The sequence below is a fragment of the Cnephaeus nilssonii genome (assembly GCF_951640355.1).
Source record: "Cnephaeus nilssonii genome assembly, chromosome: 21".
Classification (NCBI taxonomy): domain Eukaryota; kingdom Metazoa; phylum Chordata; class Mammalia; order Chiroptera; family Vespertilionidae; genus Cnephaeus; species Cnephaeus nilssonii.
The window spans coordinates 9,335,720-9,362,820 of record NC_137092.1 but is presented as its reverse complement, the minus strand read 5'-3'; the positions used below and the strand labels follow the sequence as shown (position 1 = coordinate 9,362,820).

The following is a 27,101-nucleotide window of genomic DNA, read 5'->3' as shown; positions in this document are numbered from 1 at the left end:
TATGTAGAGGTTTGTTGTACACTTTCATCCCCTCTCTCATCTGTGCTTATTGTGCGTACCTCTATTCTAGCAACTATCACACCACATTGTGATTCTTGAGTCCATGACCCGCCCTGGGCTGTGAGCCTTTGATCGTTGTCCATATCTTCCTCATTTTGGTGTCCCCTGAGCCAGCATTATTCTTGAAATGTTTTTGATTGAATGTTAGAAAATTCTGCATGCTCTTAGAATTCTAGCAAAAGCTTGTGCCTCTGATGATAAAGGGGTATGAATTCCAGGAAATGGAAAAAGTTTATCTTGTTGGATCATTGGCTCTCAGGATTATGGAATTTTTGTAGAAACACCACCAGCACCACCACTATTACCATTATCATCACCCTCACGTCTAAGGCTTGAACCAGAATGCCTTTACCTAGTAACTGTCTGGGTGTGGGAAGACACAACATGACCACACCCATGTGGCCTCATGCCTCTCTCCCCTCAGTTTGTACTCAAGTTTGGGACCAGAGTCAAGCATGGTCTTGATTAATTTTAAGTGATCCTTTCAAGGGATCAGAATAAAAAAAATAAAAAAGAAAACTTAAAAAGAATGAAAGAAATACTAGGATTTAGCAAAAAGAGTGCTCCCGCTAAGAGTTTAAAATACTTCTGTGCTGTCATTTTAATTGAGGTGCATGAAGCACACTGTGCTCCTTCACACACAGGCTGCAACTCTCTAGAGGGCACATGAATAAGTAGCAGTGACTTTGAGCGAAAGAACTTTTCCTCTGGGTTAGGGGTTTGACAACCCTTTTCTTTCCCTTGTTCTCTCTGGGTTTTCTCCTTTCCATCTACCAGTTTTGTAAAACATACAACAGTGTGGCAAAGAGTTCTTTTGGGTGATTGAATGCCAATCAGTTCCAACTCCTTGGGGAAACTGTGGGTTTAAATGGTACTACATAATTATCTATCTAAATAATATCTACTCAATAATTATCCAATTAGGACTAATTGGCTTCCCACTCTCTCCATTATTTAAACAAAGAAATGTCTGCAGTGTTCGTCTTGCAAATGTCTCTCCCGCCTACTTTTTCCTCTTAGATTACAAGGCTTTTGAAGAGGCAGCTGAGCACTTCCAGCCTTACATCAAGTTTTTCGCGACCTTCGACAAAGGGGTAAGGACCTATGGCACCTCAATTTGAATGCTTTCGTAGGCACAAAGTCTTAACAGTTGAACTTTCCACCCCTTTTTCTCTTCTTTTGAAATGTTAAGCACCCTCCACTCATGAGCACTTTCTCCAGAATGAGAAATGTAGCAGCACATCGCTACTGCATGAGATATGAATACAAAGATGTTTCACTCAGGAGATGTCAGGGTATTTCTGAAAACATCCAATGAAAAGTGATGAACCAACCCTTCATATCACTGTCAGCACTAAGAATGGAGAGAGTGAGCCCTGATTGGGCAGGGCACTAATCATTGCTTCCTTTTTCTAGAACATCCTCTCCCTTCCTGGGGCTGCTTGCCTTCCCTCTTCTGGGTGGGGAGGGGCATTGACCTAGGAAGCCGCGGTGCTTCCGAAAGTTACCCACATCTTCAGGAGATGCCCCGGATGTACTTGCCTATAATTCAAATGCTTGTTGTTTCGTGGGTGTGGAGAGTGCCTCTATAAGACAAAGAGCAGCAGAGATAGAGGGACCTCAAACCAATGGGTACTTTATTTGGGGTCTACTCTGGTTGGAGTGCTCTACCCTGGCTCCGGGTACCACTAAAATGGCTACTAATCCAGTGCTCTCTGCATGTTGGGCTCAATTAGATATACTGCACTAGTACAATCTTTAGTCCTTTACACAACTTCCAGATGAAAAAAAAAACATTTAGAAAGGTTAAGTAATATCCAAGGTCTCCAGTGAATTAATGGTAGTGCTAAGATCCCAATTTAGGACAATCTGTGCTCAAAGTCATGCCCTTTCCTCTGTCCCACACCATTAACTGGAATACTCTGTTCCTACCCTCGAGATTCAAGGTGCACACTTGCACATCCACACCCAGATAACACACACAACTCACGCATGTATAGCACACACAACCCACACTCATAACAGACTTAAAATATACCCAACACGCATGTAACACACATACATAGACAACATATGCACTACATAACACACAAACCTAACAGACCTCCACACACACACACACACACACACACACACACACATATAACACCCCCAATGCACACACACTAAGAACATTCAAAGTATTCTGTGAAAAACAAGGAAGTCTGTAGATGCTGAAGCAGGGGAAAAGTATGATAAAAAAGAGATTGCACTCAATTCATACATGTATTGACCCACTTCTATGACTATGGCCCCAGTTTACAAGCGTATAATCCAGAAGAGAGGTCCATAGTCTAAATTACATCATCTAAGCTTGAAGAAAATTTACCCTAATTGGTTGGATTACAGTGGAGAGAGATATTGAACAAGGATACCAAAAAGAATAATAATTATCATTCATTAAGTGCTTTTTATGTGCCAGGCTTTGTGCTAAGAGCTTATATAGGTTTTCTCATTTCATCTTCTCAACACCCGGTAAGAGAGGGATTAGTTTTCTCAGTCTACAGAAGATGAAACCGAGGCACCGAGAGATTAAGAGATTTGTTCATGTCACATAATGAGTAGTGAAGCTGGATGTAACCTCAGGTCAGCCTGACTTCAGCGTCAGTGCTCAGTACTACTCTACTCCAGAGAAAGGCACGGCACATATACACACGCATCTGGTACATGTAAGCCTTCAGTGAATGTCAGCTAGCAGTGAAGACTGTTTGTTGTTGTTGTTGTTAAATATATTTTTATTGATTTCAGAGAGGAAGGAAGAGGAAGAGAGAGATAGAAACATCAATGATGAGAGAGAATCATTGATCGGCTGCCTCGTGCACGCCCCACACTGAGGTTTGAACCCACAACCTGGGCATGTGCCCAGACTGGGAATCCAACCATGACTTCCTGGTTCATAGGTTGATGTTCAATCACTGAGCCACACCAGCCGGGCAGGACTGTTGTTAATAAAGGCAGTCGTTTAGATCTAGGAGGGGCGAGGAGGGGAGAGGATATTAGTGGAGAAAGGGAGGTACAGAGAAGCTTAAACTGAGTCCATCACTGGCATCTGGTTAGGATTGGTCAGCAGTGACTATGACTCCTGGGTAAGAACCCATCCGAGGGAAGAGAGTCAAGCAGACAAGCCTGGCCAAGCAACAGAGCCTCAGTCCTTGGAAGGGTGGTTCAAGGTAGAGTTCAGGGTGGGGTTGGTTTGCAGATGTGCCTCCCAGCCCAACCACATGGCTTCATGTCTGAGGCCCATGAAGAAGGTGAGGTCAGGCTATAATTAAAAACTCAGAAGGCTCTTCACTAAAAGCTCTAGAAGACACTGAGTCATAAGTGCCTCTGCTCACGTAGCCTGGCGGGATTTCATAACATTCAGGAAGAGAAAACTAAGTGCTCCCTACCTCCATGTGGAACCAGAGGGAAGAGCTGTCACTGAGAGGACTCAATGCCATTTGGGACTTAAGAACTTGCACCCAGCAATTAGGGGTGTGGGTGACAGTGCCCACTGGTGATGGTGGGGTCCAGCAGGCATGGCTGCACCCATCATGTCACTCAGGATAGCACACAATTTAAACTTATGAATTGTTTATTGTTGGAATTTTCCTTTTAATATTTTCGGACCATGGTTGACTGCAGGTAACTGAAACTGCGGATAAGGGGGGACTGCTGTCTATGAGTTGGAGAAATGTAGAGGGTGAGATGTCAGGGCTGCTGATGTAGATTTAGGAGTTAGTAGTTTCCAAACACTGTCCATATTGTCCCTCAAGATGCTTTTAAAACTATGGGTTTCTGGGTGCCAGCCCTGGAAATCTGAATTTTTATTTTTAAGGATTTTGACAGGACCCAGGAATATGCATTTTTAAAAAGCTCCCAGTACATTTTACCTGGCACATTGTCTTGGGACCAGAAACAATCTACAGATCCTGATCCTAAATCAACCCCACAAGGGGGCAAGAGAGGGTCAGAGGGCTAAGGATGGCATCCACTCTACTGCACCTTATAGCCTAAAATGTGTAGTTCTCATTACTCCCTCTCCCCCCGCCCCCCGCCCCCCGTGACCTCCCAGCAACCTGTTCCTTTCTTGGAGTGAACAGTGAGAAGCAGAATCATTTTTTGAACCATATGGGGACCAAAAGAAGCAGTGGTTATCTAAACAAAGTTGATGGAGAAGACAGACATTGAAAAGGCCTAAATTCATTAAACTGGTTTCATTTGCAACAATGAATGGCTTGCTAACGTGTAGAAAAACATCTGTACCAAAATCCATACACTTGCCAATGTCAAAAAAATGGCCATTCTGCTTTGTAGTTTTCTTATCTTTGGCAAAATCTATTCCAACTAGTTTTTTAAAAGGCATAAGAGAACTCATTATATGGACCTCCTAAGCATTCAGGAGTAAAATCCATTCTTGTATTGTTGTTCCTGCCCATGAACCAGGTCTGGTCCCAGAACAGTGCCTCGGAGACAGACAGCCACATTAACTATTTATTGAATCAATGAATGAATCAATGCCTCAACCAGTCAAATCTCCTTCAGTCCTTACCACCCAAAATACAAATAAAAGAATAAAAAAAGGGATTCTCTGAGATACAAGGCGAAGGCCCCCTCACGGTGTGTGCTGGTGGGCATGTAGTGAACAGGCGAAAATTATGCTCAGCGATCCCCAGAATTAAACTCAAGCACATCACAATCCAACCAACCTCACATCCATAGTCTCCACACTGCAGACCTGGATACTGGCAACCAAGAACCAGAGACCCTCTCCCCAAACACACACACACACACACATATGCACACTCACACACACGCGCACACACACATGCACACTCACACACACATGCACACACACACGCACACTCACACACATGGGTGTACCAGAGCTTCCGATGAGCCCCTTCTCGCCTTTGGGAACTGCATTCCAGCCGCCCGCGATGGGGTGAATTGATGAGAGCACGTCCAAGCGCAACAGGAAACATCTCACTAAACACGTGCGGCACCAGTGGCATAACTATGGGGCCAGACAGCTTTCTTCACAGGGTCAAGGAGAAGGTGATTTTCTAGAGAGGGTCAGTGTACTGGCAAATGGGGTTTGAATTCTGGCTCTATCCCCTAGGGTAGATAATCCTGACAAACTGCATACTCAGACTGCACCTCAGGCTCATCATTTGCAAAATAAGTATAATACTAGCTTTTACCTGATACAAAGGTAAAAGGATTCATAAAGGAATCAACCTAAAACGCGTTGCAACAGTGCCTGGCACATGGCAAGCGCTCTATGTGGTTACTATTATTACCTTTTTCTTCCTGGTTCTTAAAATAAGTGGTAAGTGAACCCAGAGAACCCCAACTGAGTGCCATTTTCAAGCCCAGCTCCGCGAAGAACTGTGTGTAAATGCAGACACTGGGTGCAGAGTTGCTACTTGCCCTGCTCCCTTGCTCCTTGCCCATCATCCATCCACAGCACCCTCTGCCCCGTGGGAAAGGAAAAGAATAAGAAGAAAAAAACAACCCATATCTCCATGTCCCTTAAAACATAGTGAACATGACCGAAAAATCTCCTTTGACTGACTATGGCTCTTAACGTGGCCTGTTTCCTCTCGCTCTGAGTCAAATGCCAGTCTCTTTGTTAAGTACTGTAAGAAATGTCCTTCGGACTATCGTGACCTGGAATTAACAGCAGTCGAGGACAAAAACCATAGGGAGACCCATGTTTCCTCAGAATGGACCTCCTTGTGTAACAGCTTATGTGACACCAGTTCCCCTCCTCCCACTTGGTCCTGGCGGCCCCGGGCCACTGGACTGTGGGTTATCGCGGCCAGGCGGCAGCTCTCGGCAATTCCTCTTTAGTTTCAAGGGAACCACTGTTCATCTCTGTGCCCTCTTGGCCCACAGCTCTGACCTGGAAAAGAATGGCATTTGGTTTTCTCCAAGCGTAGCACATTCCAGGCCTCTCAAGTCATTTCACAAGAAGAGGCCTGAGTTCAGCAGGTCTGCAGGCGAACACAGCAGCCATTCTGCCCTGACAAGGCGGTGGGGCCACTTAGTCAGAGAAGAGATGCCTTCCAGGCTACGTCTGGCTCTGAGCACTCTCCCTGGGATAGGGGAGAACAGCTCCAGCTAGCTTGTTGGGTACTAGGGTACTATCCAGTTTTAGCACCGAGAGTCTAAATGCAGGCCACCCCTCTACTCTGGACACACCAGGGAGGGGTTCACCTTCTGATTGGTAACCAAGGGGGCAGTTCCCAGAGCCTGAGAAACCATCACAAAAGCCCTGTACCGAGAGAAAACTGTAGAGCCATGCTTAAATCTGAGTAACAGTAGGTTTACGAGCTGATCGAGGTTTAATGGGTGGGCCTCTGATTTTGAGTATATGCTTTAAATGGTTCCCATCAATTGCCTGTTCTATCCAAATTGATTCAATTCAATCCATACATGCAAGGACACTGAGCATCTCTGCTGACCTTTGCATCCTCCTCCAGCCTAGCAAATACAGTAGAGTGATGGTGGTTGTAGAATGAGGTTTCCCACTTTTCATTCCGTCTGCTTCCTGCCCCTGCGTGAACCTCATTGGTCAGAAAGGTTTTCTCCTCCCTATCTGTCCTTCTTAGATTGGTCCAGCCAGGCCTTAGGTGTGGGGTTCCAATCACTACAACATCTACGTTAAAAATGTACGTACCCTCTCAAGTCTTTGCCAGAGAACACGCACACCTTAGAGATGGACCATCACTGCCACTCTAGACTAGCATTCAAGGAAGCTATTGTCGTATTTCTAATTGTTACAGGTTGCAAAGAAATTGTCCTTGAAGATGAATGAGGTTGACTTCTACGAGCCATTTATGGACGAGCCCACTGCCATCCCTGACAAACCTTACACAGAAGAAGAGCTCGTGGAGTTTATAAAGGAGCACCAGAGGTACCCCAGGTGGCATGCAGGGGGTGGGGGTCCTGGGGCCTAGGAAATGGAGAGGAGCCTCTCAGTCCTGACATTTCGCACCCCTAAGAGGAACTACCTGGAGTCAGCGCCCCCAGAAGAATGAACTCAGTAGAATGGCTTTGTTGTTCACCTATCAGTGGCAGGGATGTTGCTACAGTTTCTGAATATGGATCTGTCTACACTTGCAAACAGGTTTAGACCACCTCCTCTCAGTCAGCAAATCCCCTCAAAGTCAGAGTCAGATATAAATAAAATTCTTCATAACAGCAATAGTGATTTAGGGACAACCTCCTATATGCCAAGTACCGTGGTAGGTGCTATGAGAGCTATTTTATCTAATACAGGGGTGGGCAGGGTGGGAAAAGGTAGGCTTACAGTTGTGATCATGCAAAAGTTTATTCTTGTATTATTTATTAGTTACTGTATTGTTTATTTGTATTACAACAGTAAACCTACATTTGCCAAACCCTATATTCAACATAATGGGGTAATTATTATTATCTCAATTTACAGATCAAGGAATCGGGCTCCGAGTAGTTAAATAACTTAGCCAAGATGAACATTCTGTGTGCAGAATTGCTGGGAGAGGAATATTTGACACCACTTAGAGTAGTTCAAGCGTGGACTGGCGACCCTTTCCTGTAAAAGGCCGGGGGGTAAATAGTTCAGCTCTGCAGCCAGATGGTCTCTGTTGCAACACTCAGCTCTGCTGTTTGTGTGGGAAAGCAGCCGCAGCCAATATCTAAACAACGGGGTGTGGCTGTGTCCCAAAACGTTTATTTATCAAATAGGAGGCACTGGCTGGATTTGGCCCTCCAGCTGCAGTTTGCTGAGCCCTGCTCCCGAGGGAGGGACAGTACTGAACATGGAACATGGTGGTGGGCTCACCATCACCCCTCCCCTCCCCGCCACTGGACATGTGCTCACGCATGCTCATTGGACCTGGAGCACTACGATTCCATCAACCAGCCAGTCCTGGTCCCTACAGAGAGGCAGTACTTGGAGAAGCAAATAGCCACATTCTAGCACTATTAGCCAACATTCAGAAAGAAATGAAACCATGAGCAAAACATAGCTCCCACCTGCTCTTCCAAACACCCTGAAGGGGCTTTGGATGGATGACCCTGAAGATAAAACAAAATCAAGACTTCCTCTTTTCCCTCCCAGGTGGCCTCATTCTGGGCCTTCTCTGGGCTCTCAGGGGTGGCGCCTGTCCGGGAGGAGGGAGATGACTTCTTGCCCTGGGAATGCCTATCCTGCGCCCCCTGGCATTGTTTGTAATAGACTTATAATCCCTGGGCCAAATGGGTCTGTGAAAGGCTGAGAGCGTTAGGCCCAGCTCTCTGTGTGACAGGGCAGGGTATGGGTTAGCTGTGGTGTCCTGAGAATACCTACTCAAGGAAGCTCATCTTTTTTATTTCCAGACCCACCCTACGCCGCCTGCGCCCAGAAGATATGTTTGAAACATGGGTAAGATAGTGGCAAACTCCTGCCTTGTAGAGACAGGTATATTCCCAAAGAGGAATACCCCTTTGAGTTCCAAAACTCAAACCAAGTTTTACTTGGCTGGAACAGATATCTAGATGGTAGAGTATTTGAAATGTGGACAACATCGCGCTCAGAGAACCCCGTTTTCTAGGTCCTAGTTTATGCCTCTCTGGTGCTGCCACTGGGCAACGTTACTCTATCTCTGAGTCCACTCCCCCTGGGACCACTGGCCAGAGGCCTGGGGGACACCGAGGAGGAGCTATGGAGTCAGAGACTTGGGTTCAAGTCTAGAATTGGACATCTTGTAGCTTTGCATCCTATGTCAAGTCATGTGATCTTTCTGAGCTTTAGTGCCTGCATCTGAACTTAGGGCTTTTCGTAAGGATGGACAGTGTGAAGAGCCCAGAACATGGTAGGTGCTCGATAAAGGAACGGTAGCTGTTTTTGTGACTATCAACTCAGGGCACTGGAAAGCATTGGGTCAGAGTATTCCCCTGGTGTAAGTCACAGACAATGTGTCAGGCGGGTCAAATAGCATCAGAAAGAGGGTCATGGAGACACAACCTCCCACCCACCTCAGGTTTATACAAAATTCACAAACGATAACAACCAAAGTCTGTGGAGCATTTTCCAAAGCATTTCATGTATCCTTTCACTCAGCTCTTTGAATGGTTCTAGAAAGTGCTGAAGAACAAGTATTATTTTAGCCCCAATTTACGTGGGGAAACTGATCATATGGATTAGGTTAATTACTCACGAATACATAACTAATAAGCACTAGATCTTGGGACTTAAATTTAAATCATCTAGAGCCAAATCTCACGTTCTCTCCATTATACCTCCCTAGAATGGGCCATGGCCCCACAAGGCACCATTTTGGCAGTGGGGGTGTGGGCGGGAGGGAAAAGGGACTAACGTGGGAACACGTATGCATTTATTTGTGTACTTAATCTTTAACTCAGAGTTGAAACTGATGTGTGAAGAGAGCCATGGAGTAACTTGACACTCTCTGTTTTAACAGCATGTCACTCATTTGGACATTTGGACATAGAACAAACATTTCATAAGACGCTGAAGGGAAATAACCCAGTGTAAAGGCATGGACTGCTTGACAACAACACAGCACATAGAAACATATTTCCCTAACATTCCAAACTTTCAAAAATTTAACCTTTTAAATGTTTTGTTATTAGATTTAAATACTGTAACAGTGCTTTAAAAATAATATTCCTTTAAAAATATTTTTACTTAACTTCAGCCTTATAAAAAGTAGTGCAAGGTTTAGGGTTAGGGTTAGGGTTAGGGTTAGGGTTAGGGTTAGGGTTAGGGTTAGGGTTAGGGATGGGAATCAACATTCCTTCTAGAAGAATCCTCCCTGTGTTGCAATAACTAAGTAATTCCAAGAGGGAGTCAGAAACCTCGGGATGAGCCCGAGACATTCCTTTGACCAGGGAGTCTGCTACTTTTAACTGCATTTTCCTTCTTTGCATCTCTTTATTCAACATGAGAACAAACATTCAACAGAGGCTGGGAGGAAACAGCCAAACCTGAACAGTGGTAATCTACCTGGTTGGTGGGAACTGATGTTACTTTCTTCTTGGAATCTCTAATATTTGCTAACTTTCTTCAAGCAGTATGAAAGATTTTTATCACCATACTCTTTTTAAAAATCCAATAGGCATTAATAAGAACCCATTACCTTGTGCTAAGCACAGAGACTATAAATGAACATTGCTGTCCGGGCCTTAGGAGTTCAGGCCTGAGTCGATGAAACAGGTCTCAAATCACATGACCCCAGACCAGGATGCTCCCTGCTGTGACAGAGGTCATACAAAGTGCTGGGGAATCCAGAGTAAGTTATTCACCTAAGTAACTCCCAAGCTCCAGTTTTGGGGGATCTGGTGTTGGGTCACGGTATATAAAGGCCCCATCTCAGGCTTTTTTCAACTTAAGAGCCACTGACCTGAGTTTGCAGCATCTTCTGTAGAGAGGACAGCAGATACCTGAGCTCATTCTGTGCTGTTGGTGATGTCAAGGAGCAGAAACTTGTTCCTCCACCCTCTTAGGTTCCATACTGGAGGCCTGCAAATTAAAATGACAAAGGACAGATTAGTATGAGAAAAACCCCCAAACAGATTTAATTACCTATTTCTGCATGGAAGTTCACAAAAAATGCGACTCAAAGAGGGGCTTATATACCATCTAAATAGGGGATGGGGGACAGGGGGCCCTTCTGGGAGAACAAATAGGAGACAGGATTGTCTGTTTGAGATCAGAGTTGCACTCGGGAAAGGATTTTTGACAATTGCGTCCTTTTAAGAGGCTCTGCATTTAGGCAAATAAGGGATTTCAGGAATTCACATGCTTTCGGCTCCGAATAATTTGTATGCCATGTGGCTTTTCCTGGCCTACGTCAGCGAGGGAAAAAGAGCATGGGCTTCGGGACCAGGCAGAGCTGGCCTGAACCCCAGGTACGTCATGTACGGGCTCTGTGGCTTTAGGGAAGTCGGTTTAATTCCTTAAGCATTAAACAGGAATAGGACTGGCATCTAAGATTTAGAAGTAATGCACTTACAAAGCACTGACACAACGGCAGATCTTCATATCATCATTTTAATCATTCTTGATATTCCAAGGTGTAATCCCTTCCCTCAGAGAGCTTGCCATTCAAGTAAAAAGATCGTTTCCAAGACATTGTGATCTAAAGACCAAAGGGTGATCTGGGCGGCCACGGCTGTGGGGTACAGAGAAAGCCCCTGGCTGGCCGGTCCTGCAGCTCTTCCTCGCCTGTGCCTGTGGGACACGCACTGAGGAACCCTGACCTTCAGGCTTTCCCGTGGGTCTGCTCTGGGAGCTTATTGCTGAAAACACCTGGCACAGAGCACATGCCTGCTTCTTTGCAAAGACAGAGGCTCTTTCCCTGGGTTAGAGTCTCCATCCGGGGACCACCTGAGGCCTGGGAGGTGGCGGCCATGTCATGAGCAATCTCTTAGCAAACAGATATGGATTCTTAATTCTGAAACCAATTTCCAAACGTGTTCCAGAAGGGCAGGCAGAAATGGAGCCCGCTTCTCGGAGTTAACACAGCCGCCTCCCCATGGATGGCATGAGCAGGGACAGGGCAGCCTACTGAGAACCGATCAGGGCATCCTGCCTGGTGATAATAGCAAACATGAAACCTCAGACACCCCTTCCGGCTGCTGTCAGATTTGTGTAATAAACCTGCACGCACGCGTGCACACACACACACACACACACACACACCATAGACCTATCCAATTCAATTCCCCGGAGAACCTGACCAAGGCAGTGCCTGACTCTCTTGTTTCTAATAATAATATTTTCCATTTAATCTTGCTCAGAATTTTTGGAGGTTTTGTCCATTTCCAACTCAAAGGGAAAAAATTAGCATTTAGATAGGATTGCACCAGCATTACAATCTATTGACATGGAAAGGGGGGTGGGGAGGGCTGAGAAGCCTGGAGTATTGTTTCCTGAGGACAGTTCTGATAAGACACTCGGGTGCCCCATGGCGCCCTCTCCCTGTGACAGTGAAGGTCAGTGTCCACTCAGATCTGTCCCCGGGGCCTCTTGCTCGAGCATCTTCCCCTCCAAGCCTCATGAGGATCACATTTCCTATACAGGAGGCGCCTCCAAGCTCTTGCTGGTTCTTCTGCAGGAATGATCGATGCAAAGGAGACACGAGGCCTGTGGTCCTTTCTGTTCAGGACATAGAAACATGGAATGCCACCTGCTTGTCCCCCAAATTTGAAATATTCTCTTTTCACCATCACACCCTCGCCCTTGCCCAGCCCCTCCTGTGACCTCCCACACTTAGACGGAGTTAGATGCCTGGACGGCTCCTGCGAGCTCTGGTTCCAGAGCCAAAAGGAGCCTAAGGAAACGCCCTAGGAGTGGCAGGCAGCAAAGCGCCCCCTACTGACCACGCAGGGGTCTCAGAGAAGCAGGACACACGTGTGAACAGAACAGCCACATCCTAATTTGCCTCCAGATTCCTGTCTGCTGCCTGTTTGCGGACAGCTGCAGGACCCACCAGCAGCATCCAGAAGCTTCCATATGGGTCTATTACTGCTTTACTTGCTGGTGGTGACTTCTTGAAACTCAGGCTGACATTCACTGAGCTCCGTTCAGAGGGCTGATGAGCCAGACTCACATTCTCCCTCCTTCTGCCTCTTCCTGCTGCTCTCCTGGACCCACCAGACCGCGGGAGTGAGGCCCATTCGGTGCTAATGTCTTCTGTGTAGTTGGTGCTTTCCTGTCTCAAAAGCCCGTTTATTAAGTGCCACACCTTCCTCCCAGTTGCTCATCAGTATTCCCTTCCTTAAGATGCATGCTGCTCTGCCACTTTGTGCCTCTGTGTCCCCCTGTGCCTCTGTCCCCTGGGCCTCTGCGTCCACTCCCCTCAGCTCCCTCCCCCGCCTCCATTTCAATTCCCGCCTGTCTGTCCCTGACTCCCCGCATCTCTCACCTGGGAGTGTAACCTTTGATTCCTTTCTCCCACAGGAAGATGACTTGAACGGGATCCACATAGTGGCCTTTGCAGAGAGGAGTGACCCAGGTAGGACCCCTCCCCCTCTTCTGTCTGCTCTCTGACCCCGTAAGCAAGAACTGGCTTCTCACCTTGGTCAGCCCTCACCTTTCCTGTCCCCTCACTTCCCGCCTACAATGCAACCGAAAGACACGGGGCACCCCCTGGTGGTTGCCTTCCAGGTACAGACCCATTTCAATCGGGCACACAGCTCAGAAGTGTGGGATCAGAGCCTCATTCTGCTTAGCTGCCCAAACTGGGGCTGAGCCCGTGTGAACATAAACACAGCCTCACTCTACAGGCAAGTGTGTGTGTGTGAGCGTATGTGTGCACATGTGCGTGTGTGCATGTGTTTGCGTGTGTCTGTGTCAACTTATGTTCACATTAAAAGCTGATGTACCTAGCCTATAAAAATAACAATAAATATACCCTCTGGTCTTCAAATATGGCCTGTGCTTAGGAAACTTAATGGAAAATATTGCCCCAAATGAGAACTGGGCCAAAGAAGCAGCCGATTTCCAAAGTGTAAAACGAGCCTATAAATGGATGAGTAACTTTGTTTTATTTTGGACCTTGGACAGCTTTGTCCTGGCTTCGCTCTTTGTCGTGTCAGTGAGAGTGAAGTGCAGGGAAACTAATGAGCAGGTGGTATAAGGCTAGGCCCTGGGCAATGTCTGTGAGACAGAGGGTCCCGGGAGGGAGAGTGTACGTGCAGATTCTGAGGTGTTTTGAGAGACGTGGAATGATCCAGAATGCAACCGGAGAAGGCAGGGGCTTCATTTCTGAGGGCGAAGCAGCCAGGCCTTGGGCTCTGAGGCCTGGGCAGGGTTCCGAAACCTGACGGGGCAGAGAACCACAGGCGCCACGGCCACTCGGCCGACGGGAACGGAGCCTCAGGGACCTGCGGTGTCCGGAGCTCTGAGGCACGTTCTGCGGCTCCATTGGGTGTGGGGGCCATTGCTCCAGGGGATGGGAGCTCTGTGGTGCTCACCAGGGTCCGAGGCCTCTTGTACGTTCATAGGGACAGATGGGAAACAGCCTCGGAGAAGAGAAACGGCCCAGAGGGCACCGAGAGTTAGCGGGACTTCCCGAAGGAGGAATAGATTGCCTCGCACGGGCCTTGCCACACAGTAGGTGCTCAGTAAATACCGTCAGGCAGACGACTGACCAACCGCCATAGTCTCCTACAGACAAAACCCCGACTGTCTTTATCATATAATTTTAAAAGTTGCGATACAACCCATATGCCATACTGTTCACCTTTTTAAAGTGTGCAAGCCAGTGGCTTTAGTACATACACAAAGTTGTGCCACCAGCACCCCTGTCTAATTCCAGAACATTTCATCACCTCAGAAAGACATTCCATACATGTCAGCAGTCACCCCCTGGCCTCTCCCCAAGCCCCTGGCAGCCACTAATCTAATTTCTGTCGCTACAGATTCGACTGGTCTGCACATTTACATGGAATCATGTAATATGTGGCCCTTTGGGAGGGTCTGTCTGGCATCTTTCACTTATTGTAACGTTTCAAGGTTCCTCCTTTATGTGGTGTGTATCCATACTTAGTTCCTTTTCAGGGCTAAATAATATTCCATTGTATCACAACCAAATCTATGCTCCAAATTAGCTGACAGCATCCTCCCCCACCCTCCTAGCTTTATTAGAATGTTTGAATGTCCACCGTGTCCCAGTTTCCCCATCACTGACTTGCAGAGTTGGAAAAACTCTTCAAAAATATCTAGCCCTTGTAAAAAAAAAAAAAAAAAAAAGCCAGTGTGGTTCCAGCTTCTTTCCACAGATCTGGCCACCCCTCCGCCCCCGGAGGAGACACCAGCAAAGGAGGCCAAGTGCCCGAGGTGGACAAGCTTCAACGAAACAGACTCGGATCCCTGGTGCTGTGGGCAGAGATGCCATCTATGGGCCGCAGCCTGCTGGCCAGACTCCAGGGCCCTCCGCCCACCCCCACCCGCTTCCAGGCTGTGGGGAGGCCCGTCTGGCTCTCCGAACAATGGAACAAAGAGCCTCGGAGAAGCTGCAGGAACCTGTTTGACCGAGATTGCTGCCGATGAATCAAGCTCCTGAAACTCTCCACCTCCTCCCTGCACAAATATCCCTGGGCCCAAAGCCGCTTTTCCCAAGCCAGGGCTTGTTCCTGGGAAGCTGGGAGAAATGCGCTGGGTGGGGGTGGAGGAGCTCAAAGCATCTTTTTTCAAGGAGCTGAGAAAGGGAAAGGCTTTTCCATGAAAGTCTCTGCCTCTGGCTAGTCCGTCATTGCCCGTTGGTCACTGAGGCGTGACCCCGGGTGGAGAGGCCCGGCTGTGGACGAGGAACTGTATTCCTGCCCGGACAGCGGGTCCTCCTCTACCTTAGCTCTTGCTAAAAAGGGACACGTGGCCTATCGCCCCAACCAAAGCCCTGCCGCTCTCCACGGAAAGGTCACACGTTCGGGGACCTAAATAAACCCCAGCTCCTTAGAGAGCTGACAGTCTGGAGGAAGGGGCCGGGGGCTTTATGGAGAGGATCCCACTTGGGCTCTGAAGCCACTCCGTGACCTCTGCATGATGATGAAGAAGACGAGGATGGTGGTCACTTCTGTGTGCCTATGTGACAGGACAACCTCGTGCGCGGGAGGTGCTAGTTTTTTCCCCTTTTTACGCCAGAGGAACCTGAGGCCGGAGAGGCTGATGGCGGGGAAACAGCGGAGCCCGCGTTCAGCTGAGGGCTGTCTGGCTTCCCGGCCACGCCCTGAACCGCAAGGCCCTGCTGCAGCCTCGCCACCCCGCGGAGTGACCACCCTGATGTCATCCAGGTGACAGCCAGCCTCCTTGCTCTCGCGGTCCTTCACCACCCCCGCCAGCAACAGCAGAAAGACGCAGAGAAGGTCCATGGCACACTCACGATCACATGGGGAGGGAGAGGCGCAGCGGACACACAGGCCTGGATCTCTTGGTGGCTCCCTGGGGCTCACACACACGGGTCTCTGACTGACGGAGCCCTGGCTGCTGACCTGGCTGTGACCAGCCTGGAACCGGTCCCCGGGGCCCGGGGCCGGCTCTTTCCCACCAGCCCCGGCCACCTGGGAAGGAGGAGCGCGTGGTCACCGGGTTCCTTCCCACGGAGACGGGGCTCCCAGCGGCCTCGCGCCCCCGTGGGAAACCTGGCTGGGCAGGAGCCCTCAGCCGGGTCATGGGAGCGCGGGGTCCGCGCCGTGGGGCAGGGAAGCCGGCACGGTTCTCACAGCGCCGGGCCCTCTTCTTTATTTAGCTCCGTCTCGGAGGCTCCGGGCTCACGCAGGGACGTGGCTGCGGCTGGGGGAGGCCAGGGCTCGGCCACAGGTCAGAGGGGAAGGCACAGTCCCATGGCCTCGGGGAAGCAGCGCCCCCACGGCCCCACGCGCACCCCTGGCTGACCCCTTTGACCCCCACACTGCCGCTCTCACCCCGGGCACCTCCAGCACCAGCCGAGGCAGGAGCGCCAGGCCCCCCGGCGGGAACGTAGGCAGCGGAAACGGCTGCAGCTGTGCAGACCCAACACCTGCTCCGCCACGTGCTGGCCCGTGACACTGGGCAGGTCACGTCCCCTCCCTGCTGTCCCGACTCCATCCTCTTCAAGATGGAGGTAATAAAACCCTCCTGCCCTCCGTCAGACTCAGTGCAAACATTAAATGCAAAAGAGCTCGGTACCCAGAAAGCGCTCGGTGAATGGAATGAGCCCGCTCCTGACCCACCTGAGCGAGGCTCGCCCAGGCGCAACTGCCGCCCCGCCGCCCCGGGTGCCTCAGTCACCGAGGCGGGAGCAGAGGCCGGAAGGGACCGCCCACGCGTCCTGCGTCGTGACGTAACTTCCGGTGCGCGGGCCTTCTCCGCTGTACGACCTAGGCCGCCTCTAAGCCAGCCCTGTGCCCTGAATGTAAACATTGAATGAACAGGTGGGTGGCCAGGTTCCTTGCATTCAGCTGGAAGAACTCAGAGCATTTAAAAACAATGGCCAGTGCTGGCCGGTTTGGCTCAATGAATAGATTCCCGCCAAGGGCACGAACCTCGGTTGCAGGCTCGATCCCCAGCCTGTTCCGGGTGCGTGTGGGAGGCAACCAAATGATGTTTCTCTCTCTGTCTCCCCCCTCCGTCTCCCCCCTCCCTCCCACTCTTTCTAAAAATCAATGGAAAAGGTATCCTCAGGTGAGGATTAACAAACAAAAGTGGCAAAAGCTTACTGTGCGCCAGGTACTGTCTCAGGGCCTCACAGATACTAACTCATTTAAGTCACAACCATCCTGTGACATCGGTACCATTATCATCATCACCCCCATTATACAGATGAAGGACAAAGACATGAAATAACTTGCCCTAAGTCACAATCTAAATGGCAGAACCAGTATTCTCACCAAGGTCATTTGCCCCAAGCGTCCCTGTGTTTCAGCCTCAGGCTGGGCTCCCCCGTCTCTGTCCTGGAACATTTCCGGGGGTGCAGAGGGATTGTGCCCATATAGAACTCATTGTCCTGAAAGACAGAAGGCTGCCCTTGGTTCTAGATGTAACTTCTCCGCCTCTAACGTCAACTTCCTTTATTAATAAACCCTGTGCATGTGTTTTGAGCTTTCCTTGCGCCTCTGAAAACCCCCAAACCTTTGGCATTCTTAAACATAGGCAGTAAGCCCCAATTTTTACTTCTCCTGTTTATGTAACAACTCCAACCCACTTGATTTTTCTTGCAGAAACCAATTTTTTTAAAAATTATACTTTTATTGATTTCAGAGAGTAAAAGAGAAGGAGAGAGAGAAACATCAATGATGAGAGAGAATCATTGATCGGCTGCCTCCTGCATGCTTCACTCTGGGGATCGAGCCAGCAACCTGGGCATGGTCGACACTCAACCACTGGGCCATGCTGGTGGGCTTGCAGAAACCAATTTTTATCCCTTTGATCTTTTTTGAAATCTCCAAACCTGCTCTAGAAGGCAGAATAGGAAAGGTTCTTGTATGTGGCATTAAAAAGAAAAAAAGTAATCCCACCATTATGGGTTTTTCCCATCAGAAAACGACAGCGCCGTCCTGCATGTGTTCAGCCTCAGTTCTGCTCGTGACCTTATCTGCCACAACACATATGCCTACACAGCCTCTCCCTCCCCTTTGTGGGAGCTGGTCTTTTGCACCTCGGGTGTACTTGGATTTGGGTCTGTGTCGTTGAATGTCATCCTTTCTGTGCATTTCTGATTTGTCATGGTCTCTCTTAAAATTGGTTCTCCTCTCCCAGACTACTGGCAACGTGGCTTCCTATATTACCCTCCTTTCTCCACTGCTGAAAGCAGGCACTGGAGGTGTTTGGGAGGAATTCCCCCTTGTGGTCTGTGTAGTCTACTCCATGAATTCACAGGGAACCCAGGGGGCACCAAGTTCCCCGGCCTGTGACACAGTAACGTGCCCGGAAGAGAAGGATCCATGGTGCCCAGATGGCAGCAGCCAGGGGCCCTCTGGGAGCTTGACTCTCTTGGCCACACCGCGGGCTTCAGGAGGAAGAACCCCCATCCCACCTACACCCCAACCCCTGAGTGGTGGATAATGAACTCTCCAGCACATGGCCCTGTGGTCTCACCCAGGCTGCCTCCCTCTCTGCTGGGCTGGGGGGCGGCGGGGGGGGGGGGGCGCGGGGAATGGGAACCCTCCTCTCTGCTGACAGGAAGGCCTGCTTTCCAGGTGACAAGGCCCGAGAGGCCGTCTCAATCTTATGAACTAACAACATTGAAAGTGACTACACCCACGCAAGGCAGAGCTGCTGAGAAGAGAGTGCATGCTGCCTGGAATGTATGAGAAAATGAGGAAGTGTTGAGAAAAACCTTTACCCAGAGGCCCAAGTAGCCAAACAAAGGCCTGGTTGCCGGGAGAAGGGAGAGGCTTGTTAAACAGAGGCCAGAGAGAGGGGCCTGACTGGCTGGGGGCCCCCACCAAAGAAGAAACCTTTACAAAGAAAGGCGGTTGCCATTCTGAATTCCTAAGCAGCTGGTGAGTGGCTGTACAGAAGGTCCACATTTCAGGCCAGAGTCAGCCATGCGAGAAACGTAACCTCATAGTCTAGACCCGTGGTCGGCAAACTGCGGCTCGCGAGCCACATGCGGCTCTTTGGCCCCTTGAGTGTGGCTCTTCCACAAAATACCATGGCCTGGGCGAGTCTATTTTGAAGAAGTGGCATTAGAAGAAGTTTAAGTTTAAAAAATTTGGCTCTCAAAAGAAATTTCAATTGTTGTACTGTTGATATTTGGCTCTGTTGACTAATGAGTTTGCTGACCACGGGTCTAGACCTAAACCTACACTTTACCCCTGGATGGCGGAACCTGAGTCTGACAGTGAGGGGGTCCCCCCACCCCTGCCCACCAAGCCCGGGGGCCAGTGTCCCTCTGGCTCCCAGGCATGGACAGGCGAAGTCATTGTCATCATAGCCTCTCACAATGGCATCTGCCATTCGGTCTGGCCTCCAGCTTTGTCCCAAGGTCACCAGCGGCTCCTCCATCCAGCGGCTGGATCTGTCTCCCTTCTCAGCTTCGCCCATGATCCCCAGAACCACAGAGAAGAGGACAGGCCCTGACTCTCCTGCCCTGGTGCTCCTGCGGGGGTGGAGGGGTGGGGACAAGGACGGGGGAGGGGGGTAGCGGTGGGGGGGGGGCGGTCAGAGTTCTCCCAGAGATTGATTCTGGGTCTTCCCCTTTCCCTGAGATTTACTCCAGATCAGAGCATGGGTGCCCGATATTCTAAGATTCCCTGAAATTGTGGCACTTCTGTATGCGGACAGCGAGGCTCACATGGGCCTGCGTTTGTGTGTATGGACATGTACACACATGCGCACGCGCGCGCGCACACTCACACACAAACACACACACACACACACAGGCTTATTCCCAGGGACTTTCCAGAGTCTAAACTCTGTTTCCAGTTGGGAGTGGGGTGGGGTTGCCGAGGCTTTCTCTTACTAAACATTCTTCCCAAATGCTTGTTTATGGTGTAAGTTTTGTTGTGTGCAGTCCTACAAGAGTTAAGCTTTTAAAGCAAAAAGAAAGAGAGGGCGGGGGGGGGGGGGTGGAGAGGGAGAAAGAAAGAAAGAAAGAAAGAAAGAAAGAAAGAAAGAAAGAAGAAAGAAAGAAAGAAAGAAAGAAAGAAAGAAAGAAAGAAAGAAAGAAAGAAAGAAAGAAAGAAAGAAGAAAGAAAGAAATCTGTGTTCCTGAAACTCACAAGACAGGGTCTGCTTTTCTTATGAATCATCCCTCCCCCGGGAGCAATGAATGCTGCGGACTAAGGGGAAGGCACAGCTCACACGGAAATAGGGAGGGAGGGGCAACCCATTGACTTCTCAAAACTATGAAACCAGCTCTAAGTCAGGAGCTCCCTTCGTTGGAAGGTTTTAGGAATTCCAGGCCGCAGAAAACCAAGGGTCCAGGCTACGTGTCCTGGTCCCAGAGCACAGGTCCTGGGGAAACCGAGGAATGGCAAGTTGCTGGTTTCCGCAGCCGCCCAGAGGGCTGAGTGAGGACCAGGCCGGGTGGGTTAATCTTCACCTGCAGGTTAGCGATCGGATCAGAGCTCGGCTTTAGTTACAAGCCAGCCACTTCCCTGTGAACTTTTCATTTCTTTACTCAAAAACTTTATTGTTTCCTTTGAGTAAGCTGCTTTGTGGCAGAGCTCTCCTCTGACTCATTTTATAGAATAATCCTATAATTTGAGGGTACGCAGCCAATGGCTTAAGAAACCCTCATGGAAAAACCGCAGCCTCTGCCGTCCGTGCTGAGAGCCATGTAGGCACGGGGGTTACTCACCTTCTTGATCCGGCTGCAGATGGCTACGAGTTCCTGGAGACCCTGAAGCAGGTGGCCCGGGACAACACCGACAACCCGGACCTGAGCATCATCTGGATCGACCCGGATGACTTCCCTCTGGTGAGTGGCTCAGACCCGGGCCCCGGCCGTGGTCGCCATCACAGTGTCATGCTTGGGTGTGGTGTGAGGGCCTCTCACGTGAAGGAGGATGTGAAACAGGAGGGGCACTTGCATAAACTCAGTGGCCGCCCCATCCAGCAGGGGAGACCTTGGCCACTGGGGCAACATTGACCTTGGGGCCTGGTGCTGTCCCTGACGTGGTTAAATGTATTTGTTCTCACTCCCCTGGAGACCAAAAATCTCAGCTGAGCTGCTGAAATGCTTCTGCCAGCAGCGCCATAGCTGCCTGCAGCCCATCACCACCCACTGCTGTAACCTCTCTCATTTTCCTGGGTGGGGACCGTCGTTTCGAGGTGACCCGAGTTACTAAGTGATGAGAACCAGACGTGAGCTCTTTGCAAAGAGCCCAGAGCTGCACAGGGAGAAGGAGCCACCTCCGGGGCAGGGACCGGGTCTCCGTCGGGTTCTCCCAGGTCCTGGCCTAGTGCCCAGCCCGGGACTAGCATGCGTCAGAGCCTTAAAGTCCAAACTTTCGCTGGTGTCAGCGATCAATGAGCAGCAAGCCTTGGTTGTGCTTGGTTTAAAGAGAATAAGCAGAATTTGGACAATACACAAGCCCAGTGGTGATGATGATGAATGCAGCTGCTGTGTACTGTATGCCTGGAATGAGGGTAAGTTATTCACATGTATTGTCTCGTCTAACCATCTCAACACCCTGTGAAGTGGGGACTGTTATCATCCCCGGGTCACAGAGGGAAGGAACGGCAGCTGGAGAGGTCAAAACAGTGACTGGTCGGTGTGATGTTCCAACCCAGGTCTACGTGATGCCAAAGCTTTGTTGGTCAGTCAACAGACCTCAGGTTGAGCTAACTGCTGGCCATCAGGACATGTTTCATAGGTTATAAATGACAAGTCTAGCCTTCCAGGAGTTACCATTCGATGCATAGGCCAGGACCAGTCGTGCTATGGCTAAACAGACAAAACCGAGGGGTTTTAGTGATTGCAACCCAAGCCCACATGCAGGACGAGTGCATCCAAGGCAGAGACTTCCATGACACCTGAGGTCAATGCCATCGTTGCGGCAGTCCTAACAAAACCACGGCCGTGGGAGGCGCTGTGTGCTATAACTTTGGCCACAGCGCGGATGTGTTTCTAATTTATCGGGACTCTGGTTATGCAAGCTTGCAGATGGTCTGCAGCTCTGACCTGCTCTGTTTGCCTTGCTTTTTGCAAAGGAAAAATCTCAGACTATTCTGATTTCCAGGGCCCATCCGGCTATGTATTCACCTGGGAGACTTTCCCACCACGGAATGCCTCCGTTTTTATTGGTAGCCCATGGCCCCCAGCCTTTAGTCCCGCCCCCGTCGGAGATTAGCCCACAGGGACCCAAGCCTGTCTGCAGGAAGAGGCACTCTTCTTACTTGTATGCCAACCGACGACGCGTCACTGTTTTCTCAGCGACCTCACGGGCAGAGTGGCGCAGCGTAAGGGCTTTTTAAATGGGGCGTTGGGAGAGGCGGAGGGAAATCTCTCCCACCACATAAGCTATAAAGGGCCCCAAGCAATTTGGGGATCGACTTTGGACCACCTCTGCAACGCTCTCCCCTACAGCTGCACACGCGTCCACGTTCCACGTTTCATGGTTTATGACATCCTTTCTTCCCGTGCTGATTTAAAGGGCTGAGGGCTGGGCAAGTCTTCAATTTCCTAAGTGCCCGCAGCTGCTGGGAGCCCTTCACCCAGCGGTGACCTAGTTACTGTGATGGGATGGCAGGTGGGGGCACCACAAAAAGCGATTTCAGCAGGGAATGCCCTGTCCCCGCCGTCTAATTTTACCTTCTGTTGCCACAGCTCATTGCCTATTGGGAAAAGACTTTCAAGATCGACCTATTCAAGCCGCAGATTGGGGTGGTGAACGTGACAGATGTGAGTACGCCCCGTGGAAGCTTGCCCAGGCCCCCGTGTCCTGCCGAGCAGCCTTGACCGTGAGGGAGTCCAGTCCCTCATAAAAGGAGCAGGACCCCGGGCCCCGCCCAAGCTCAGTGTGGCCCGCGCCTCGTCTCAGAGCCAGCCCCAACCTATGGTTCCTGGTTCCCTCCCACGGCGCATGTCCTTGCTTATGGGGCCAGCCTGACCTGGGTCACGGCCTATTTGGGAATAAGCCCCCCTGTACTTTCTTCCAATGCCCCCAAACAAGGTCTCTTCGCACAACGTACCCCACACTTGGAGCTGCCATTGCATGGTGGATGGAGGCCCGCCCCCTGGCACCGGCTCGCAGACAGGAGACTGGGTCACAGGAAGTGGGAGGAAGCCAGGGGGATGGCGGGGCTTCTCCTCACCATCCAGGCCCCACTGGCCCGAGGGCGGCAGAGGCTAGTGAGGAGGCCTGGCCAAGCCTGAGGAATGGCAGACCTCAGTCCAGACATCTGATGCAGCTCCACACAACAACACACAGGGGACAGACACACCAGGCAGACAGATGATGGACGGAAAGGGATGGCCACAGAAGGGTCCGTCAGAGCCACCGCTAACTGGTGCCGACGGGTGTGAAGGGGGCCCGTTAGCCATTCCCCTCGCCCTGTCCGCAGGGTTCAGTCAGCTGGGGAATTCTACATTTACGTATTTTCTAAACTAGTTTTTATATTAATAATAACGTCAACAATTTGCTCAAGTTGGAACACTTCAAAACAACAGTAGCATATAAGGTGAAAAGCAAAAACACGCTGCACTGCCGACCCCATCCTAGTCCGATCCCTGTGGGAAACGTTGGTGGTAGCTTCGTGGCTATCCTACCAGAAATGTCATCGTATATAATAAGGAGCTAATATGCTAATTAGACCAAACAGCAGAACTACTGTCCGGAATGCGAGGGCCAAGCCCCTTGCACGAATTTCGTGCATCGGGCCTCTAGTTCTATATAAAATAGAATATGTAATTAAGAAGTACAAACTGGTAGTTACAAAATAGACACAGAATGTAAAGTGCAGCATAGGGAATATAATCACTAATATTGTGATAACCATGTATGGTGCCAGGTGGGGATTGGAAATACTGGGGGAGGGGACCACTTTGTCAAGTACACGATCATCTCACCACTACACTGCACACCTGGCCCCAACACGGAAGAAAGTTAAAACAGTAACAAAGACGAGGAGCCACATGTTACTAGTAGTATCAACTCATGAGCAGCACCGGATTTCATTAATAAATTAAAATCGTTAAGAATGGACTATAGATGTTGTTGGATAGGGATCTATATACCAGCCGCGTGGGGCCCTCGGGTCCCACTTGGCCCGCGGCCTCACTCACGGCCCCATCCTGCCCCTCCCCGCAGGCTGACAGCGTCTGGATGGAGATTCCGGATGACGACGACCTGCCCACGGCCGGGGAGCTGGAGGACTGGATTGAGGATGTGCTTTCTGGAAAGATAAACACTGAGGAAGATGACAAGGAAGATGACGATGACGACGATGACGATGGCGACAGCGATAATTCTGATGAGGAGGAGAATGATGACAGTGATGATGATGATGACGACTAGCTCTGGCTCCACCTGGTTTTGATGAAAACGGAATCCCGGCTCCCCACTTCCACACGGACAGCACCAGGGGGCAGCCAGCAGCCCCGGCCACGCCCAGTCGCTCTCTCCCTTTCCCACCATCTCTTCCCACCCCTTCCCATCAGGAGCTGTACAATTCAGCACATGCACATGCCTTTCTCAACCCCATCGCCCCACTCAGCAAGGACCGTGGGGAACTGTTCCCCTGTGGATGGTCCTGACCGTCACGGGAAAGCCCTGCTGTCTGGCCACCCGTGGCCATGGCAGCGCAGGACTCCGGCGTTCCGGGGAGAGCCCTCCCCTAACACCGCTACTCAAGTTTACTTGTCTCCTTTGGCTCCTTCGGGGCCAGAATGGACAGCCTGCTAACTCGCAAACACGCAGTGGCCATATTATCATCAGAGCCCAGGGAAGACACGCAATTAATCCTGTAGCCCCATGCCTGGCACATCAGTGAGCCCTCGTAGGGGAGGCTCAGCCTTGGGGACAGGCTTATGAGTCAGCTTCTCTCGGCTCTATTAAGCGTATTCTTTAAGTGGAGGTCAGACCATCATGAGCGCCGATCCGAGCCTTCGGATGGCTATCGAGAGGCCTTGTACAAGCGCCTGTGGATGGAGGTCACCATCACTTCCAGGATGTGGGGCACTGGGATGGAGGTTAACGTGCTCTCTGAACTTCCCTGAGGGACAAGTCTCACATATGGGAGGGGGAGACACTGAAAGAATGAAAGGTTTTTCTGGACCCCCCCCCCCCTTCCCATTTGGAGAAAGAGTTGTTTTATCCAGAGGTCAGGTAACTCTCCTTTCACCAGCACTCCCACCGTTGACCAGGACAGTAAACAGAGTTCATAGTGATGCCCCAAGGCACTAACATAAACATGCCCAAGTGCCTTCAGGACTCTAAGTTACATCGTGCTCGGTAGTTTTAGCGTTAAGTGTGAATAAGAATGTTCTAAGTTATTTTCTCAATCTTTTAACGTGCAAGACACTGCAAATTCTTCCAAAATAGGGCAATCCTTTTATGGAATACTAGCTAACTGTCATTAAAGTCATATTTTGAAAATATTAAAACTATCTCGTGTGTGTTTTTCTTTTGGAGAATTTTTATGAGTTCATTTGAGCCAAACTGATGGCCAATGCCGGGGAGCAAGACCCAAAAGCTCCCCAATATTAAGACTGTCCTGGAAATCCTCTCTGATTTTCTGATCCTGCTCCCATTCTCTCTCTGTCTCTGTTTCTTCAGTTTTCCTTCCTGACCTTCCTTTCTCTGCCCGCCCTTTAAATATTAGTGTTTCCCAGTATCTCAACTCTTTCTAAACATGTTTCTAGGGTAGGATCATCCATGCCCATCAGCCACCACCTATGTGCTAATGACTTCCATGTCTAGGTCGCTAACCTTGACTTAGACCCATTTATTCAACTGCTCTTGGACATCATGGTTTGGATGCTGCACAAACGCTTCAAACAATGTAACAAACCCCAAGGCCATTACCTTCTCCCCCTGGGCTCCCCTCCTCTTAGTGGAGCCCCAGTTTGGATGAGTGATGTCACCATCTATCCAAATGCCTAGGTGACCTGGCCCCTTCTCTTCTATGTCCATGGCATTTTGTGTGTACCCCGATTTGTGGCACTTATTTATTTATTAATATGTATTTTTTAATTGATTTAAGAGAGGAAGGGAGCGAGAGATAGAAACATCAATGATGAGAGAGAATCATTGATAGGCTGCCTCCTGCACACCCCCTACTGGGGATCGAGCCCGCAACCCAGGAATCTAACTGTGACCTCCTGGCTCAGAGGTTGATGCTCAACCACTGAAGTCATGCCAGCCATGCTCAGTGCACTTATTTAAATTGCAACACGTATTTCCATATTTGTCCTTTCTGTAAATTGTGGGCAAGGAATTTATCTTTGCATCCCCAGCACCAAGCAGATAGTCCGTTATTGAACTGATGAGTGAATAACTGATTCATCAGAATACCTGTAACACCCTAGGACTGCTGGGTAGCAACACGTAATCTCCAGGACTGCTGGGTAAAGCAATGTGTGCAGGGCTTTCGAACTCTTATTTCTCCCCCCACAACCCAAGGCAGGTGCATCCCATGCTGGGCTACGCCGCCAACCAGCCAGGCCCAGGCTTACCTCAAGTAACCTCTTGGGGAGGTAAGTTTTCAAAGCCACCTTTGAAGCTAATCTTTCAAACGGCCAAGGAATGTGGTCCGTCATAAAAGTGGTCTGTTCCCCAGCCCAGGGAGATCCCCTTGTTCGCAGCGGGAGACCGTGAGCAACGCACATGGGGTTTAAATCCTGCCCTGAGCTCCTGTGTCAGAGGCTCTGGGGGTCACGTGGGCACTGTCTGGAAGCAGCTGCTTGGTCACGGGACTGAAACGTTCAAAGCTGATATGTGTGGGATGTTTGGCCTGGAGCGCGATGCTATTGCTTTAACGTGAATTATCTCACTTAATCTTCTCGGCTCTCAGGAGACGGGTCTGGTTATTCTCCCCATTTTACAGACAAGGAATCTGAGGAGGACACGGGGGACTCGTGTAATTTTCCTAGGGTCAC

General features: G+C 49.9%; 1 protein-coding gene across 1 annotated transcript in view; it reads left to right on the top strand.

Moving 5' to 3' along the window:
- Window positions 1–25,793, top strand: part of CASQ2 (calsequestrin 2) — a 44,931-nt gene extending 19,138 nt beyond the window's left edge. The window contains exons 5-11 of the mRNA XM_079760731.1: window positions 1,081–1,154; window positions 6,870–7,000; window positions 8,446–8,491; window positions 13,034–13,088; window positions 20,878–20,978; window positions 22,830–22,904; window positions 24,313–25,793. Coding sequence (XP_079616857.1) covers window positions 1,081–1,154; window positions 6,870–7,000; window positions 8,446–8,491; window positions 13,034–13,088; window positions 20,878–20,978; window positions 22,830–22,904; window positions 24,313–24,519 — 689 coding nt within the window. The 3' untranslated portion in view covers window positions 24,520–25,793. The remainder of the gene's footprint in view (window positions 1–1,080; window positions 1,155–6,869; window positions 7,001–8,445; window positions 8,492–13,033; window positions 13,089–20,877; window positions 20,979–22,829; window positions 22,905–24,312) is intronic.
- The last annotated feature ends 1,308 nt before the right edge of the window (window positions 25,794–27,101 follow it).